General features: G+C 33.5%; 1 protein-coding gene across 4 annotated transcripts in view; it reads right to left on the reverse strand.

Annotated features, from left to right (window-relative positions):
• The window catches only part of CDH9 (cadherin 9), a 125,374-nt gene that overhangs the window by 64,651 nt on the left and 40,685 nt on the right, over positions 1-20,038 (reverse strand). For all 4 annotated transcript variants that reach the window (XM_036849429.1, XM_036849430.1, XM_036849431.1 and 1 more), the window contains one exon: positions 17,916-18,180. In XM_036849429.1, the coding sequence (XP_036705324.1) occupies positions 17,916-18,131 (216 nt within the window). In that variant the 5' untranslated portion in view covers positions 18,132-18,180. The remainder of the gene's footprint in view (positions 1-17,915; positions 18,181-20,038) is intronic.

A 20,038-nucleotide genomic window follows, 5' to 3' on the forward strand; every position in this document is an offset into this window, starting at 1 on the left:
TTTTATTGTAAAGAATAATATTTATAGATTTATTTATAGTTTTTCTAACAAATTACCTAACCTTAGAAATATATGAGAAAAAACAAACTCACTACATCAATATATATACATATACATGATGTATGTGGTTCCACATGTCATATAAATGATCTTCCCAATATTGTGTTGCTTGGATATTTATGACCAAGCTTCACTTTTCAAGTTATGTCGTATTTACTTGGCTAGTTAGCTAAAATAAACATAGAAAATAACTAAATCATTACAATGCAAAGGAGTATGACAGAATAATTGAGTATACCTTGAAGGTTTTTCATTAGTAATCTTCATTTCTCTGCCTTCACTGAATTTTTCCATATATTTACATAGACTAGATCTTATTTATTTGAGAAAAAACTCACTTTGCAAATTTGACCTTGTCTTGTATACTTGTATACATATAAATAAGATGATATTTCTCATAAATGTTGCAAGTCCTACAGTAATTCAAATGTCTACTGTGAATACAGTAAGAACGGTCCTGGGATCTTCACATATAATTCAAACTGAATACCAACATCAACTTTCATTTCCTCTAACTTTTCTGATCCATAGTGAGGAAAAGAATGTTAGCAGTAAAAAACTCAAAAAGGCTTCTGACACAGAAGAGGCCATTCTTATCACAATTCACACATTTCAGCTACCTTTTATTCTATGAAATTCCTTGTAACATAAATGCAAACTCTGCTTCTTTTCAGCTTTATGCAAGCTAAAAAGGGAGCCTCTATTTCTAGCTTTGACCAAAAGTCAGAAAAGACAATGTGTACTGTATGATTCCAGCATTGTTCACCATAAAAATGGTCAAGATGAAGCACATATTACCAGGAGTGAAATGACATGAGAGAAAATTAGGATTCATTCATCAGTCATATTATATCTCATAGTATACAAACGAAGGTTATAGCCTTGAACACATCCATTTAAAAAAGTCAATTTTTATACTCTGGGGAGTGCTAACTTCGGCAATGTATCATCACTCTCACTATTTTATTCCAACTTTAGAAAAATAACTGTTTAGTAGGAACAACTTTAAATAGTATTATCCATTGTGATCTCAATGCACAAAATGCATTAAATATAAAAACCTGCAAATCAAAAAGAAGGGAGTTTAGAGTGAATCATTATCATGCAAAATATTATTTGTATATGTTGCTAAAATCAACTACATGGTTGAAACGTACTTTAACAACAGTATTTGTCTTAGAATATTTGCTTGCAAAGTTTAATCTCCTTACAAGAAAGCTATTTTATTGCTCTGATGTGTGTGTGTACATATGCCTGCACTGTGCTAGGAACATTGAATTTGAAAAGGACTTTGTTTTTGTTTTAATTCACAGCAAGCACACAACTGCATACACACAAACACAGATACAACTGTGTGATAAGAAGATTTTAAAACCCTATAAAATATACAGTAAACATCACAGAGAAAACAACAACTGCTACCTGGCAGATGGGTAATGAATCATAAAGAGTTGATATTAATGTAGACCTTTTAAATTGAACAAGATTTAATCGTCAGAGAATTGATTGGAGAGGATAAACAAACTGTGGAGAGATGGGGGTTAAATGGCACTTAAATATAGTGTGATTATGCTGTGAATAATAGTGAATATTCAACTGTTAAGAGTTTTTTAAAAGAATTGTAATCTCAACATTTGAGCATTTTCCCTAAGCAAGGACCATTTAAAATGTTTGGAGTGGATAACACTGTGATACATAATTTAGAAAAAGTACTCTGATAGGGTACAGAAAGTATTTGTAAGCAGAAAATAAAATCAGGGGGTAATACAGCTAGTTAGGAATTCAATACTATAAGAAAGCTGACAAGAGACATTGAGAGACTGATGACAGACAGAAGCAACAGATATGTCACCACACTTATGAATTTGAAGATAAATCAATAGAACAAGATCAATCACAAAAGAGGAATAAAAAGAGATGACATCAAGATAAACTCAGGTGCACTGGTGTTTTCTCAAACTATTTGTATACTTTTTCTACTGGATGCTTTTCAGCATCCATGTAAGGAAAAATTAAAAAAAAAATCCTTATGAGGACTCGCAGCATATGGCCAAACATTTAAAACTGTCTTCTGGGACTGTGCTTGAGATGCAGGTTGCAGGCAGGAGGAAAAAACTGAGGAGTGAGAACACTGAGTCTTACTCGTAGGATTGCTAACTGCAGCAATGTAATAGTAAGTTTATATTTTTACGCTGAACAGTCATCAAAAGGAAGACACTGGAACTCACCAAAAAAGATACTCCACAGAAAAAGACAAAGGAGAAACTGCAATGAGACTGTAGGAAGGGCACAGTCACAATAAAATCAAATCGCATAACCACTGGGTGGGTGACTCACAAACTGGAGAACAATTATACCACAGAAGTCCACCCACTGGAGTGAAGGTTCTGAGCCCCACATCAGGCTTCCCAACCTGGGGGTCCAGCAACAGGAGGAGGAATTCTCAGAGAATCAGACTTCGAAGGCTAGGAGGATTTGATTGCAGGACTTCCACAGGACTGGGGGAAACAGAGACTCCACTCTTGGAGGGCACACACAAAGTAGTGTGCACATCAGGACCCAGGGAGAAGGAGCAGTGACCCCATAGGAGACTGAACCAGACCTACCTGCTAGTGTTGGAGGGTCTCCTGCAGAGGCAGGGGGCAGCTGTGGCTCACCTTGGGAACAAGGACACTGGCAGCAGAAGTTCTGGGAAGTACTCCATGGCATTAGCCCTCCCAGAGTCCTCCATTAGCACCACCAAAGGGCCTGAAGGCTCCAGTAAGGGGTCGCCTCAAGGGGAACAACCAACAGGGAGGGAACTCAACCCCACCCATCAGCAGACAAGCAGATTAAAATTTTACTGAGCTCTTCCCAGCAGAGCAACACCCAGCTCTACCCACCACCAGTCTTTCCCATCAGGAAGCTTGCACAAGCCTCTAAGATAGCCTCATCCACCAGAGGGTAGACAGGCGAAGCAAGAAGAACTACAATCCTGCAGCCTATGGAACGAAAACCACATTCACAGAAAGATAGACAAAATGAAAAGGCAGAGGTCTATGTACCAGATGAAGGAACAAAATAAAACCCCAGAAAAACAACTAAGCGAAGTTGAGATAGGCAACCTTCCAGAAAAAGAATTCAGAATAATGACAGTGAAGGTGACCCAGGACCTCAGAAAAAGAATGTAGGCAAAGATCAAGAAGATGCAAGAAATGTTTAAAAGAGACCTAGAAGAATTAAAGAACAAACAGAGATGAACAATACAATAACTGACATGAAAAATACACTAGAAGGAAACAAAAGCAGAATAACTGAGGCAGAAGAACGGATAAGTGACCTGGAAGATAGAATGGTGGAATTCACTGCTGTGGAACAGAATAAAGAAAAAAGAATGAAAAGAAATGAAGACAGCCTAAGAGACATTTGGGACAACATTAAACACACCAACATTCACATTATAGGAGTCCCAGAAGGAGAAGAGAGAAAGGACCCGAGAACATGCTTGAAGAGAGTACAGTTGAAAACTTCCCTAACATGGGAAAGGAAATAGCCACCCAACTCCAGGAAGATCAGAGAGTCCAAGGCAGGATAAACCCAAGGAGAAACATGCCAAAACATAGTAATCAAATTGACAAAAATGAAAGACAAAGAAAAATTATTAAAAGCAACAAGGGAAAAATGACAAATAACATACAAGAAACTCCCATAAGGTTAACAGCTGATTTCTCAGCAGAAACTCTACAAGCCAGAAGGGAGTGGAACGATACTTAAAGTGATGAAAGGGAAGAATCTACAACCAAGATTACTCTACCTGGCAATGATCTGATTCAGATTTGACGGAGAAATCAAAGCTTTACAGACAAGCAAAAGCTAAAAGAATTCAGCACCAACAAACGAGCTGTACAACAAATGCTAAAGGAACTTTTCTAGGCACAATACACAAGAGAAGGAAAAGATCTACAAAAACAAACCCAAAACAATGAAGAAAATGGTAATAGGAACATACGTATCGGTAATTACCCAAAATGTGAATGGATTAAAAGTTCCAACCAAAAGACACAGGCTCGCTAAATGGATACAAAAACAAGACCCATATATATGCTGTCTACAATAGACCCACTTCAGACCTAGGGACACACACAGACTGAAAGTGAGGGGATGGAAAAAAATATTCCATGCAAATGGAAATCAAAATAAAGCTGGAGTAGCAATACTCATATCAGATAAAATAGACTTCAAATAAAGAATGTTATAAGGGACAAGGAAGGACACTACATAATGATCAAGGGAGCAATCCAAGAAGAAGATATAACAATTATAAATATATATGCACCCAACATAGGAACACCTCAATATATAAGGCAAATGCTAACAGCTATAAAAGAGGAAATCAACAGTAATACAATAACAGTGGGGGACTTTAACACCTCACTTACACCAATGGACAGATCATCCAGACAGAAAATTAATAAGGAAACACAAGCTTTAAATGACACAATAGACCAGATAGATTTAATTGATATTTATAGGACATTCCATCTGAAAACAGCAGATTACACTTTGTTCACAAGTGCACACAGAACATTCTCCAGGATAGATCACATCTTGGGTCACAAATTAAGCCTCAGTAAATTTAAGAAAACTGAAATCATATCAAGCGTCTTTTCTGACCACAATCCTATGAGATTAGAAATCAATTACAGGGAAAAAAATGTAAAAAACACAAACACATGGAGGCTAAACAATACATTACTAAATAATCAAGACATCACTGAAGAAATCAAGGAGGAAATCAAAAAATAACTAGAGACAAATGACAATGAAAACATGATGATCCAAAACCTATGGGATACAGCAAAAGCAGTTCTAAGAGGGAAGTTTATAGCAATACAATCCTACCTCAAGAAACAAGAAACATCTCAAATAAACAATCTAGCCTTACACCTAAAGGAACTAGAGAAAGAACAAACAAAACCCAAAGTTAGTAGAAGTAAAGAAATCATAAAGATCAGAGCAGAAATAAATGAAATAGAAACAAAGAAAACAATAGCAGAGATCAATAAAACTAAAAGCTGGTTCTTTGAGAAGATAAGAGAGATTGGTAAACCTTTAGTCAGACTTATCTAGAAAAAGAGGAAGAGGACTCAAATCAATAAAATTAGAAATGAAAAAGGAAAAGTTACAGTGGACACTGCAGAAATACAAAGCATCATAAAGACTACTGCAAGCAACTCTGTGCCAATAAATTGGACAACCTGGAAGAAATGGACAAATTCTTAGAAAGGTATAACCTTCCAAGACTGAACCAGGAAGAAAGAAAATATGAACAGACCAATCACAAGTAATGAAATTGAAACTGTGATTAAAAATCTTCCAACAAACAAAAGTCCAGGACCTGATGGGTTCACAGGTGAATTCTGTCAAACATTTAGAGAAGAGCTAACACCCATCCTTCTTAAACTCTTCCAAAAAATTGCAGGGGAAGGGAAACTCCCAAACTCATTCCACGAGGCCACCATCACCCTGATACCAAAACCAGACATAGATATTACAAAAAAAGAAAATTACAGACCAATATCACTGAAAAACATAGATGCAAAAATTCTGAACAAAATACTAACAAACAGAATCCAGCAACACATTAAAAGGATCATACACCATGATCAAGTGGGATTTATCCCAGGGATGCAAGGATACTTCAACATATGCAAATCAATCAATGGGATACACCATATTAACAAATTGAAGAATAAAAGCCATATGATCATCTTAATAGATGCAGAAAAAGCCTTTGAAAAAATTTAGCACCCATTTATGATAAAAACTCTCCAGAAAGTGGGCATAGAGGGACCCTACCTCAACATAATAAAGGCCATATACGACAAACCCACAGCAAACATAATTCTCAATGGTGAAAAACTGGAAGTATTCCTCTAAGATCAGGAATGAGACAAAGATGTCCACTCTTGCCACTATTTTGCAACATAGTTTTGGAAATCCTACCCATGGCAATCAGAGAAGAAAAAGAAATAAAATGAATACAAATTGGAAAAGAAGTAAAAATGTCACTGTTTGCAGATGACATGATACTATACATACATAATCCTAAAGATGCCACCAGAAAACTACTAGAGCTAATCAGTGAATTTGGTAAAGTTGCAGGATACAAAATTAATGCAAAGAAATCTCTTGCATTCCTATAGACTAACAACATAATACCAGAAAGAGAAATTAAGGAAACAATCCCATTCACCACTGCAACAAAAAAGAATAAAATACTTAGGAATAAAACTACCTAAGGAGGTAAAAGACCTGTACTCAGAAAACTATAAGACACTGATGAAAGAAATCGAAGGTAACACAACAGATGGAGGGATATACCATGTTCTTAGATTGGAAGACTCAATACTGTCAAAATGACTATAGTACCCAAAGCAATCTACAGATTCAATGCAATCCCTATCAAATTACCAGTAGCATTTTTTACAGAACTAGGACAAAAAATCTTAAAATTTGTATGAGACACAAAAGACCCCAAGTAACCAAAGCAAAATTGAGGGTAAAAAACAGAGCTGGAAGAATCAGACTCCCTGACTTCAGAGTATAGTACAAAGCTACAGTAACCAAGACAATATGGTAGTGGCACAAACACAGAAATATAGATCGATGGAACAGGATAGAAAGTCCAGAGATAAACCCACGCACCTATTGTCAACTAATCTATCACAAAGGAGGCAAGGATATACAATTGAGAAAAGACAGTCTCTTCAGTAAGTGTTGCTGGGAAAACTGGACAGCTTCATGTAAAAGAATGAAATTAGAACATTCCCTAACACCGTATACAAATATAAACTCAAAATGGATTAAAGACCTAAATGTAAGACCAGACACTGTAAAACTCTTAGAGGAAAACATAGGGAGAACACTCTTTGTCATAAATCACAGTAAGATCCTTTTTGACCCACCTCATAGAGAAATGGAAATAAAAACAGAAATAAACAAATGGGACCTAATGAAACTTAAAAGCTTTTACACAGAAAAGGAAGCCATAAAAAAGACAAAAAGACTACCCTCAGAATGGGAGAAAATATTTGCAAACAAAGCAACTGACAAAGGGTTAATCTCCAAAATATACAATCAGCTCATGCAGCTCAATATCAAAAAACAAACAACCCAATCTGAAAATGACCCGAAGAACTAAATAGACATTTCTCCAAAGAAGATATACAGATTGCCAACAAACACATGAAAAGATGCTCAACATCACTAATCATTAGAGAAAGGCAAATCGAAACTACAGTGAGGTATCACCTCACACCAGTCAGAATGGCCATCATCAAAAAATCTACAAACAATAAATGCTGGAGAGGGTGTGGAGAAAAGGGAACTGTCTTGCACTGTTAGTGGGAATGTAAATTGATACAGCCACCATGGAGAACAGTATGGAGACTCCTTAAAAAACTAAAAATAGAACTACCATATGACCCAGCAATCCCACTACTGGGCATATACCCTGAGAAAACCATAATTCAAAACTGGTCATGTCACACAATGTTCATTGCAGCTCTATTTACAATAGCCAGGACATGGAAGCAACCTAGGTGTCCATCAACAGATGAATGGATAAAGAAGATGTGTTACATATATACAATGGAATATTACTCAGCCATAAAAAGAAACAAAATTGAGTTATTTGTAGTTTGGTGGATAGACCTAGAGCCTGTCATACAGAGTGAAGTAAGTCAGAAAGAGAAAAACAAATACTGTATGCTAACACATATATATGGAATCTTAAAAAAACAAAAAAATGTTTCTGATGTACCTAGTGGCAGAAGAGGAATAAAGACACAGATGTAGAGAATGGTCTTGAGGACACGGGGAGGGGGAAGGGTAAGCTGGGACGAAGTGAGAGAGTAGCTTTGACATATATACACTACCAAATATAAAATAGATAGCTAGTGGGAAGCAGCTACATAGCACAGGGAGATCAGCTCGGTGCTTTATGACCACTTAGAGGGGTGGGATAGGGAGGGTGGGAGGGAGACGCAAGAGGTAGGGGAAATGGGGATATACGTATACATATAGCTGATTCACTTTGTTATACAGCAGAGGCTAACACAACATTGTAAAGCAATTATACTCCAATAAAGATGTTAAAAAAATTTTTTTTTAAGTTAAAAAAAAGTTTATATTTTTATCTATCTTTGAAGTGATACCTAATAATGAGATGGGGCTTTAAGATTAATTACTCTATGTGCTTTCCATATTAGTTCTATACTATGACTTCAGTTAATGGCCTAAGAAACTGGAAAACCTAAGTTACTAAGTTCAGTGTAGCCTGTGGAAAGTCCTGCTAGATATCTGATTACATAATTACATCACTTGCTTTTGTACTTTAGCTTGCAGTCACCTTTATGGCCTCTATTTTAGTTTGTATTCTTTACTTCAAAGTTTCCTTGAAGATTAGCAGTGCAAATCATATTAACTATTGATATACATTTGAGACTGAGTTTAAATTTATCACAAACATATAACTGTAAAACAATATCCAATTTCAACTCCTTCCATGACCAAGGCTTTTCAAGTAATTCTAACAACACCAACAGCAAAAAGTTTCACTGATTTGAGTGTCTGTCTCTCTACCATAATATATCTTCAGAAACATGTGTTAATAAATATTTCTTTGTATGGGCTTTCATTTTTGTACTGTGATTTCATTTTCTGCTTTAATATCATGAATGAACTTAAGGTTAAAACAGTGTTTATAATGCATCTTTACTTTTTAAATCACATTAAAAATTAACAAAGTAACATGTATTGTTTATAATATTTAATGTGGCTAAATTTTACCAACTTATTTTGCATAATATATTTTAAGACAGTTCTTCCCTCTTCTGCTCCATTTTGTTAAAATCACGTCTTGATGTTAAAAAAAAGGCCATCTTTAATGAGCAAAATAATGATTTTTGTACTTATGAAAATTAATAAGTAAAACATCATGATATGTGATATTTCTTTCCTTTTGCAAAACTCCATTAAAGCAGTTCAGTGAGTTTGGAAGCCATCCGCCTGTTCATTTTCAGTTCTATCTTGTGCTTAATCAGTGCAGTGATTATAATAGTGATGATAACATCACACTCCTGTGCTCAAAAACCTAGATTACTTTCAACATTGAATTGAGTGCTAATAAATGCCAGACACTGAACTAGGGGGAAAAATCTATATTTTCAAAGAATAAGCCAGTCTCAATGGACATAATGGAAGTATTTTTACAAAATGCTCTTTATGTTTATTTTATATAACCCTGTTATGTACACAGTAGAGGAGTAGATAGTTCAAAACAGGCAGGCTAACTAGTGACACCTGACTTCTGCCCTCATGCTCTCACTGATGTACTGGTAGATTGAGTGGTGGTGTTCAAAACTGCCCTGGAAAGAAGGGATGTCTATCATTGTTCTCACTGGGCATTTGAGATAAGAATGGAAAAGCAGAAATGTGACTCTAAAATATGCTTGCTGGTCCAGACGAGAAGTGAATAGAAAACATTTACAAATGGCCACAGCAAATTTCCATTTGAAGGTCTGAGTTCTTTGCCAGGAAGAAAACAGTGAGCCATCATGTTTCTTAACATGCCAGAGAACCTTAAAAACCAAGGATCGTATTGTTTACAGTAACATATCACAGTAAGGAACTAATTCACACTACCACTTATGATATAAAACACTCTGAAAGTCCTACCTAATATAATAAACCATGAAACAGAAGTAATAAGTATACCTTTGGGGAAAAAATAGAGCTTATTTTGACTTAGCACATTTGAAACATTTTTAAATCTTACAATATTATAATAAGCCTTACTGGTTCATGAAATGTGCATAGTCACATCATGATGTGTTTTCTCAAAAGCAATCTTGATATTTAGGTTTTTATCCTCACAGGTAATTTCACTGGACAAATATATCCACTGAGAATAATTATGAAAGCATGACCCAAACAAAGGACATACAGACAGACAAAACTGCTTGATGACACGAAACACCAGTCAGTAGAGGCGGTGTTGCAAAGCCTATGACCTTGAGTTAAATTTTTGTGGCCTAATATCATTAGCAGACTTTTCCTCTAAGGGTACTTTCCAGATACAGTTAGGAACATATAATTAGAGCCCAAGCAGGAAGAAGCAGTATTACTGGGCTGAGGAGACACTGATTGGAGTTTGGGTTTGCCAGGGTAGATAGAAACTGGAGAGCACAATCTTAGGGAGGAGAGGGTCACAGAGAATGGAACCCTCAAGTCTCCGTTAACATCTCCAAGTTGATGTCTAAACTTCACATGCACAATATCCGACTCCAGGAAACTTAGTAGAAAATGTCAGCAAGAAGGCTAAGGAGTTGTGGATTTCATCAGCAGGAAACAGAAATTAGAGTTCAGTCTTGCCAAGTTATTGTGGGTTTGCAACTACTCCTATAGAGCTCAGAAAGAGACAAGTCCTAAAAGTAATGACAAAACTGAAATGGTTCAGCCACAATATAAAATCTGTATAAATAAAAAGAGTGATAAAACAAAGTGGGTGAGAGGTTGATAATTGGTAAATCTTGCTGAATGCTGTATAGTTCTTTGTACAATTTGAACAACCCTCAGAATGTTTGAAATTAATTCAAAATAAAAGAAATACATGGGGATATTGATTATGATGGCATTTAATCTTTAGATTATTTTTTAATCTTCTAATCCCTATGCATATTGTATTTCTCCATTTTGGTCTCCTTTAATGTTTCTAGCATTCATAGTTCAACTTGAATTCATGAGAGTTCCAGCTTGTTCATATCACATTCACTTGGGATTTTCTGTCGTTTTACTCTTGGTCATTCTGGTGTTTGAGTGGTTTAAATCTACATGTCCATGCTGTTTATTAATTTTGTAGAACTGGCCACAAAAATAAAATGATCGTACATTTTAAAATTTAGTGAAAAAAGATCTGCTGGTCTAAGAAGGCCAGTGAATACCAAGCAGGATTAATAAAACACATTTAGGTATCAAAGTAAGATACTTGCTAAGACAAACTGTTGAGAGCCGATGATATAGGCAGAACTTTAAAAGCAACCAGAGACAAATACTCATTATATACAGAGCAACAATGGTAAGAATAATGACTGACTTATTAAAAGTAATAGAATCCACAATGCAATGTAACAAAAATTTAAAGTGCTGAAAGGAAAAAAAAACCCAAAACTGTCAAATCAGTATATATTTCTATAACCAATTAAAATATTTTTCAAAATTAAAAGTCAAATAGTGATATTTTCAGATTAAAAAGAGCTAAGAAAATTTGCTTCCAGCAAACTCACACTACAAGTAATGCTAAAGGAAGTCTTCAGTTTGAAGGGAAATGATAGCATACAGAAATTAAGATGTACATGAAAGAATGAAAAGCATGACTGGAAGTGGTAATCATGTAATATAACAATATTTTTTTAAATTTTTTGCTTTTAAATAAATAATAAAATGCCTAAATAATAAACATTAGCAATGTATGATGCACTTCATAATATATACAGAAGGAAAATATATGACAAAAATAGAATGAAGTCCTACAGGCAAGAGAAATTATATTGTTGAAAGATTACTGTAATAATTGTAAACATGTTATAAACAATTATAAAATATATAATGTTAATTCAGTTCACAGTATAATAGGTTAAGGATGAATTATAAAGGACATAAATTCAGATATTTAAAAAATATGCAATTAACAAAAAAGATGGTAGGAAAGCAGAAACAAAGGTATGAAAATAAATGGGGCAAAAGAAAATAAGAAAATGGCAGACTCAAATCCAAGTATATCAATAATTGCATTTTATATGAATGGACTTCACATTCCAATTAAATGTTAAAGATTATCAGACTATATCAATAATTGCATTTTATATGAATGGACTTAACATTCCAATGAAATGTTAAAGATTATCAGACTGGATAAAAAAGCATAAACCAACCCTGAGCTGTTTACAAGAGCTGCATTTTTACTATAATTACACAGAAAGACTGAAAACAAAAGGATGGAAAAAGATAAACAACAAAAACACAAACATAAGTGAGTTGGCATGGATAAATTTGGATCAGGCAAAGTACACTTCAAGCAAGTAGTATTATCAAAGATAAAGGTGATGTTTCTTAATAATGAAACATCAATTAATCAGAAACATAAAAGATAATTGGCCATGCACCTAATACTTGCATAGAAATAAATGAAAAAATCGACAAATGTAAGAAGAGAACTTTTTAAATGGAACTGTTTAATATTCTTCTAACAGTAAGAATTGGAAAAAGGAGATACACAAATTGTAATGACAGAGAACTGAACAATACCATCATCATCTTTACCTAAGATTGCAGAATACTATACCCTGTAACTAAGCAATACACAGTTTTTTCAAGTATTAAGACACATTTACCAAAATAGTTTTCAAAATGAAGTTTTTTCCTAAAACCAATAACACACAATAGCAACAAATCTTGATTGTATTCATAGAGGAAAAATAGAATATATACTGGGGGAGAATGCAATTTTAATTTAAAAAAAACTTTTGTTGTTAGAAAGTACCGAGGGAGTTGAAACTTTCACAAAATAACAAACATATCACTTCTCACTGTAGGAGAAGAAGGCCTCTTTCCCCTTAGATTTGCCAAGTTACTTATTCATTAACCTTGAACCCTTGTTTTTGCCTCTGTTTTTTAATGTATAGTTCTAACTATGATGATTTATAGCAATCACATCACTAGGAAATTCTGGCCTAGAAATAGAATATTTACTGAGGAAATTCCACTAATTATAAATTTAATAGCATATCTAGAGTGACCACAATTACTTTATGATTTAAATCAGTGTAAAGAAGGCTGGACAATTTTTAGAATAACTTTCTAACACCTTTCCCATGAACACCACCAACATAGCTATAAGACCCTTAACGTGAGTTATTAGGATTTATTGTGGACAAATTACAAAATGTTTGCACGAGGAAAGTTTGAATATTTGTGATTATCTGGTAAAAATGTCTGTGTTCACTGGAATAGGGAAATATGGCAGTTCCTAAATTACCAAATAAACAAACATTAATTTAGAGAATGATTCCAGTTTAGGTGAAAGTTTAGGTATTAGGAATTCGTCCATTGGGTAAGAAAAACAATGTGTCATCTTTCTCCTAAATTGAGACTTCTATTGGGTCTTTCTCCTAGCAGACCAGCAATAATAGCATTTTGCTTACTGTAGATAGAGAATTTCCTATGTACAATAAGCTATTTCTGTCTATTTCGAAGATAAGGACCAGTTCATCTTATTGACTCCTATTTTTAGGACTCAGCATAGTGTCCCACATTGTAGGTGTTCAGTTTTTCAAGCTAATTGAACAGTAATGCACAGGGTTAACATCCACATTAAAATACAGTGATAAATTTACAAATAAATATCCAACATACAAATATCCTATGTTGTTGAAACAGAGGATAGTTTACGTAGTCGTATGTAAATGACTTTACATTTATACATAGTCGTATAAATTTTCTGAAATGCAATTGACTAATATACATCCAGAACCTTAAACTCATTCATATCTTTGATTCTGTGAAATTCACTTTCAATAATTTATCCTAAATAAAGATAATTTTTTTTTAATTTTTGAATTCTATTTTATTTATTTTTTTATACAGCAGGTTCTTATTAGTTATCCATTTTATACATATTAGTATATATATGTCAATCCCAATCTCCCAGTTCATCCTAAAGATAATTTAAAACACACTAAAACTTATCAGGTACAAAATTTTTATCACAGAGAGATGTGAGTGTGTGTATGTGTGCGCACACACGCACGTATAAAACCAGACAGTCTAAATAGAACATTTGGAAATTTTATAAATGATTATGATTATGTATATGACATAATATGACATGACTAATATTGACATTTTAACAATATCCAAAAACACAACATTGAATGAGAAAGGCAAAATAAAATATTCATGAACAATAGAAAATCAAGAATGTTAAGAAAATATAACTAGTAAATAAGTAGAAATATGTAAACAATTTGCCTTGTCTTGGTATGCTTATAGTTATCTTTGATTTTTTTAAATTAATTTTTAATTTTCTAGACCTGTTTTTTTGTAGGTAGCACAAATTCCTTTTATTATAATGATAATAATGATAATTATTACTAATAATTATAATTAATGATGCTTGTGCTTAAATACTTTCCCCTGTCGCTCTCCCTGTACCCTCCTGAAGAATCTACTACTTCTATTTCTTTCTTTTTTCTTTTGTTTTCTTCTTTTTTTAACACTGATGAGTATGTAAGGGTGCATTTGATCCTCTGAAAGTTTGGAAGTAGAGGAAGAGAATGTTGGAGTATTGAAACAGTTCAAAAGCAGCGAAATCGGTGGAAGATATCAGGAAAAATCACACATATAATTGGCAATCATACTAATAAACATTTTCTACCACATTCTAATATTTTTTGAACAGTTTTTTACTTATATTCCAGAAAAAATATGCTCACTAATATATTTTAAATGAAAATTTTTCTAGAAGTAGTTATAATTCCTAATTCAATCAGCACTTATTTAACTTTTAATTCTAAATACCTGTGGTAGTTATTTTGGAGTGAAATGATTCTAAACTGTATGTGCTGTTTTGAGGTCCTAGAGCAAAATGGGAGGGGCTTAGTTACAATTAGGGCCCTCGAGTATAACAAATATAGAAAGGGAATCAACTTTGGTGTAACATGTGTCAAGAACAGGAAATATATTTCTTTTAATTTTGCTCTTTCTGTGCTTTATAGTGTCGATCTCTCAGGACCCAGATTAATAAATACTCAGTAAAGATCTATTGAGATATCAACTGAATATTAATTTTGAGTAAATATATTATGTCAAATATTTTGAGAAAGAAAAATACCTTAAATCTAACACTAATTCAAATCCCAAATGTCACAGATTCTAGGAGATAAATTACTAGACCAAGATAATTAAAATTGTGCCATAAATAAGGTTTTGATAGATGATTTCATAACTTTGACAGGAAATTCTAGCTGGGGAGAATGAAGATGGGCTTTATGTAGGAGGATGTACTTGATATAGGACTTAAAGCAAAGAGAAGAGATGAGATTATGGAAAAGGATGTTAGATACTCTGTGGAAAAGGGCCTGTGAACATGGTCAGATAGAGGTCAAGTATTTGGAAAAGGAAAGCTTTCACTTTTTTAGGAGCCAAAGCTACCTAATTATGGGAATATAGAACATAGGCAGGAATACACAATGATACTGAACACTGAAAGCTACCTAAGTAAATTTAGGTTATTTTTCTGTATACATTTTGTCCAAGAGATTGATATCATTCAAGAAACAGTGTGTAATATATTTTTGAGAATTAAAAATTAAAGTCAAGTGAAAAGACTATATTTAGTGTGCTGATGCAATGGTGCAGAGATGTGGTATTACAGTACTGGCAGTGAGGGGATTGGCAGTAAGAATGAAATGATAGCACTCTGTTGTAAAAGTAGATTTTGTAGAATTCAGTATGAAATAAGCTTTTGTAGACTGTCCTGAGCACCTAGCTTTAATGCTTAATATTTTTCTCATATGTTCTTAGTTTTAAACAATGAAACTGTAAAGAGTTTTTTGGGATACAATGTGCCCATAAATCAGAAGCAGCTGGTACATATACTGCACCATAAGTAATGACATTCTAAAACCTTTATAAAGATCATTTATTTAGATTCTGAAAAACACTATAATGTGCTATAAACATTTATTAAATATCCTTCAGGAAATTTCAGACTTTATTTCTGTCTCTGTACAAATCATACTGCCATACTCTAAAAGCCTAAGAGAAAATCGCCTATCCAAGAACATCATTTTATATATGCTTGGGGAAAATATCCATATTTAGTACACACATTAACATATGAAAGTGCAAGAGAGAGAGTCATCCCACCGTTTGATACTCAGTCGAATATAAACCAGACTCCTAACGATTTGACAGCTGGTGTTTCTGTTTCTCATCATTTTAGTTAACACCTACACCAGTAGTATCCAGTTGTAACCAAGAGTTTCATGAATGTTAGAATTCCCTTCCAGTTCAGAATTCTATGATTATACTTTGGATAATTTCAGCTATGGAATAGTAAACGTTTTGGAATTAAAACTATGAAAAAATGAGAGCTAATTCTGTAAAAAAGATACCTTATTGAATTTAGATGGTGACTATTTATAGGCAATTCGACAATTACACTTAGCAAATCAAGTACAAATACATATCTCTGGGACTTCCTTCGCGATCCAGTGGTTAAGATTCTGTGCTTTCAAAGCAGGGGGCGCAGGTTTGATCCCTGGTCAGGGAACTAAGATCCCACATGCCGCGCGGAGCGGCCAAATAATTTAAAAAAAACACATATCTTTTAACTAAAATGTATTGGTCAATTAAGTTGATATTTCAGAATTATTGTATGAATACTGTTTCCTTTAGAAATAATAAATACTATCTCTGTAAGTTTATCTCTTCATGCAATAAATATGTTTTAACAACCAGATTTTAAAATACTTAAATCTGCTCAGTTCTCAATAATTATAAACAAGTGAGCAATTGATTATTAATCCATGATAGCTATGGATTTTTCAAGATCTAGATCTAATGTGTAAAAAATCAATTGCATATGAAGTTTCTCTAACAGAATAGTAGGAGACTTTGCTATGCTTCTTGTTAAATTTAATTCTTCTCTTGAGCAGTATTACTATTCTGCCCAAGTAATTCAGTCACGTGTGTCTGTTCAAATTACAGTGAAACTACATGGCAATTGTTATTACTTTGTAATCTTCCTGAGTAAGAACCAAAGGTGTCCCTTATTATAGAAAACAGAATTAGTAAACTACAGTTTGCATTATTGTGAAAACAAAAGTTGCTCTTAATTTCAACACTTCTGACTTTTCTCTCTTATATTGCAAACATCTGAAATGACATAAAATATTCTACAGTATTTCCTTATAAAAAATCCTCATAATTCATCCTCTTGGTCCTTTGGTACACCCTGACACTGAAAGCAAATTGATCATCCCAGATTTGTGCTCCACCCACAGTGAATTTGTACAAGAGTGTTTAACACAGATTCACATCCCATGCTGTGTGTAAAAACATCTCAGCATGTTTGGGCGTTTCATAGTAGTGGTCTAACTTCATCCCATTAGACTAACGTTTGTGTAGATGTGTGCATGTGTGTTCACATGTGTGTTTGTGTTTCTTTTATCTTGCCATATGCAATCCTACCACCTTGGATTTATCCACGTACAATTTTTAATTTTTTTACTAGCACTTCCTATCTACAGACCCAGCTCCCACCACAATCCTAGAAAATATCAGAAATATGGAGTTAAGAAATCTTAATGACATTTTAATTTAACTTTTTTGATAAATTATTCATCAGCAGAGACCAATACATTTTAGTAACTTTTGGTATATTGCAATTGCATTTTGCTTTGCTTCATATAACACACTGAGTTATTATTTACCCATAACTTTAAATTTCAAAGAAGGTTGTTTTTAATCATTTAGATGCACATGCATAATATTAAATCATATCTAGCTGATTAATAAGGAATTAAGTCCACAAATTAGTTATTTTATTTTGAGGCTTACTATGGATACTGACCTAAACTAACTACCTGAATAAATCACATTCCCCACACTATCCTACCGAAAGAATTTACAACATGCCTTCTGCACATCGCCATTTGTCAAATATTTTAAAATAATCATTAGTGATGTGGAAAGCTGCTGTAAAAAATAACTATCACTTTCAGCTTCTAGACTTATATAAAAATTCTTACCTTGCCTACATATTGTGTGTCTGTACCTGTGTACTCTTCCAACAAGAAGAATTGATTCCACATCCAGCCACGCTTGGTGCGATGTAGCGTTTTACCATCATCTTCTGTCAGACCCACTATCCTTTCACTGTTAGCTTTTTCTTGAAATGGGATAGCATCAATTGTATGAAACATATAGGTCCAGATGAATAGTGGTAGGCAATGATAAGTCCTCATTATCTGCAGCTTCAGCAGGAAATCAAATTCAATGTACTGTCTGTTTCCCCTGAAAAGTAGTGGGAGAAAAATGGTTTATTAGGTTGTGTTTTCATTTTCACATAACCTGTAAACTATAAAACTTTTCTGAATGTTATTTAAATGTTATAAATAATGTATCATTATTTTTCCATGTTACATAAGTGAACTGTCATTAAAAACTCATATATCATACAGATAAGTAGGGAGACATATATAATACAAATAAATAGGAATTTAACAGCTGACTTTACTACCACTGTATTACAGCATGTAAATGTGAATATATTAGTAATTTAAATATTCATTATTTTGAAAAGATAAGCTCCATAATACACCAAAGATCATATCAAGTGTTCCTAAAGTCCTCAAGACTAATAAAAGTAGAATATTTATTAATATACACATATATATGAATAAGAACACTGTTTTCTGTTCACAATCTACCAACTTTTGCAAGCTGTTCTCCTCCTCCACCTCTTCCTCTTCTTCTCCTCCTCCTTGCTCTTCTCTAATACGTTGAGATGTTGCCTCAAGGCAAATTAAATGATACCAAATATACTTTGGATTGTGTCTAGCATTACCTAGCACTGTACCATGTTGATCCTTTACAATCAATAACTTTTCTTCCCAAAAATCAGTTGAGTAAGTCACTCAAATTTATTTGAGACTGAGGAGAACATGCTCTCCTCATGTTCAGGAACATTTTATCTGATAATTAAAAACAACACCACATATATTTCCTAAAATAATAAAAAAAAACAGAGCATACAAAATTGGTATTGCAAAATTAGATATGAGGTCTTACCTATGGGATAATTGATCCAGAATTTTGAAATAAACAATGTTTTTCTATTGAGATAGTAAGTTGATTCTTCTTGAAGTAAAAATAATTCATTTGGTATTTCAAAATTAATTTTATTTATTAGTAAATTTGTTTAATTAGTAAGGGATTTAATCTAGAAGATGTGAGATATTGCTGCTGCTGATAATGATTTGATAAGCAATAAAAACCCATCTCCAACTAGTGTAGGCAAAAAAAAAAAAAAAAGAATTCATTGGATTATAATATCAAGTTGTGGAAAGGAAAGAATGAAAGGAGTAAAGAATCAACTGGGCATTTCCTGCTTATGAAAACTAGAATTAGGGGCTTGAGTACTTGAGCTCTCTCTCTCTCTCTCTTTTCTCTCTGGCTTTGACCTAAGCCTTCTCAACCTGATGAAATATACAAATATATAAAGTTCAGATTTAACATCATCCAATCCAGAAAGCAACTGATGGTCTTTTCTATCTTTAAAAAATTCTGGAAATGGACTCTAATTTACATGGCTTAGGCCAGATGTCCAATGCTGGACCATATATCTGTGGATTCAGTTGCAGTTATCAAGTCATAAAGGTCAAATATAAGCATCTAGCTTGACTTTATCCCTTATTATCTGAGACTTTTGGATATTTACCCACATCACTATGTTTCAACTACTTCTTGTATAAAAAGAGAATAATCAGTTCCTGATTCACAAGGCATTGTTATTAATTTTACTTGAACTTTTGTCACAAAGTCATAGTTATTTGTAATACAAAGATTTATTTAATTTTTACAGCAGCATATACCTATGAGAAAACTGAGGTGTGAGGAATTTAAGTAATTTGACAAAGATCATACAGATAGTAAGTGTTGGAGCTAGTTTTTAGATCCACAGCGTTAAACAATATTTTTTATGTAAGATAATACATGTAGCTTATAGTAAGTTACCATGGTGCTAGCATACAAATTCTCAACATGTTAGTGTTTTCATTAGCAACACCGTCATTGCCATTATCAGCCATGTTTGCTTCCAATATAGTCATATATATGTATTAATCTGTCACCAACATAGCAGAGTAAAGAA

The sequence above is a fragment of the Balaenoptera musculus genome, chromosome 3 (assembly GCF_009873245.2).
Source record: "Balaenoptera musculus isolate JJ_BM4_2016_0621 chromosome 3, mBalMus1.pri.v3, whole genome shotgun sequence".
NCBI classification, from domain to species: Eukaryota; Metazoa; Chordata; class Mammalia; order Artiodactyla; family Balaenopteridae; genus Balaenoptera; species Balaenoptera musculus.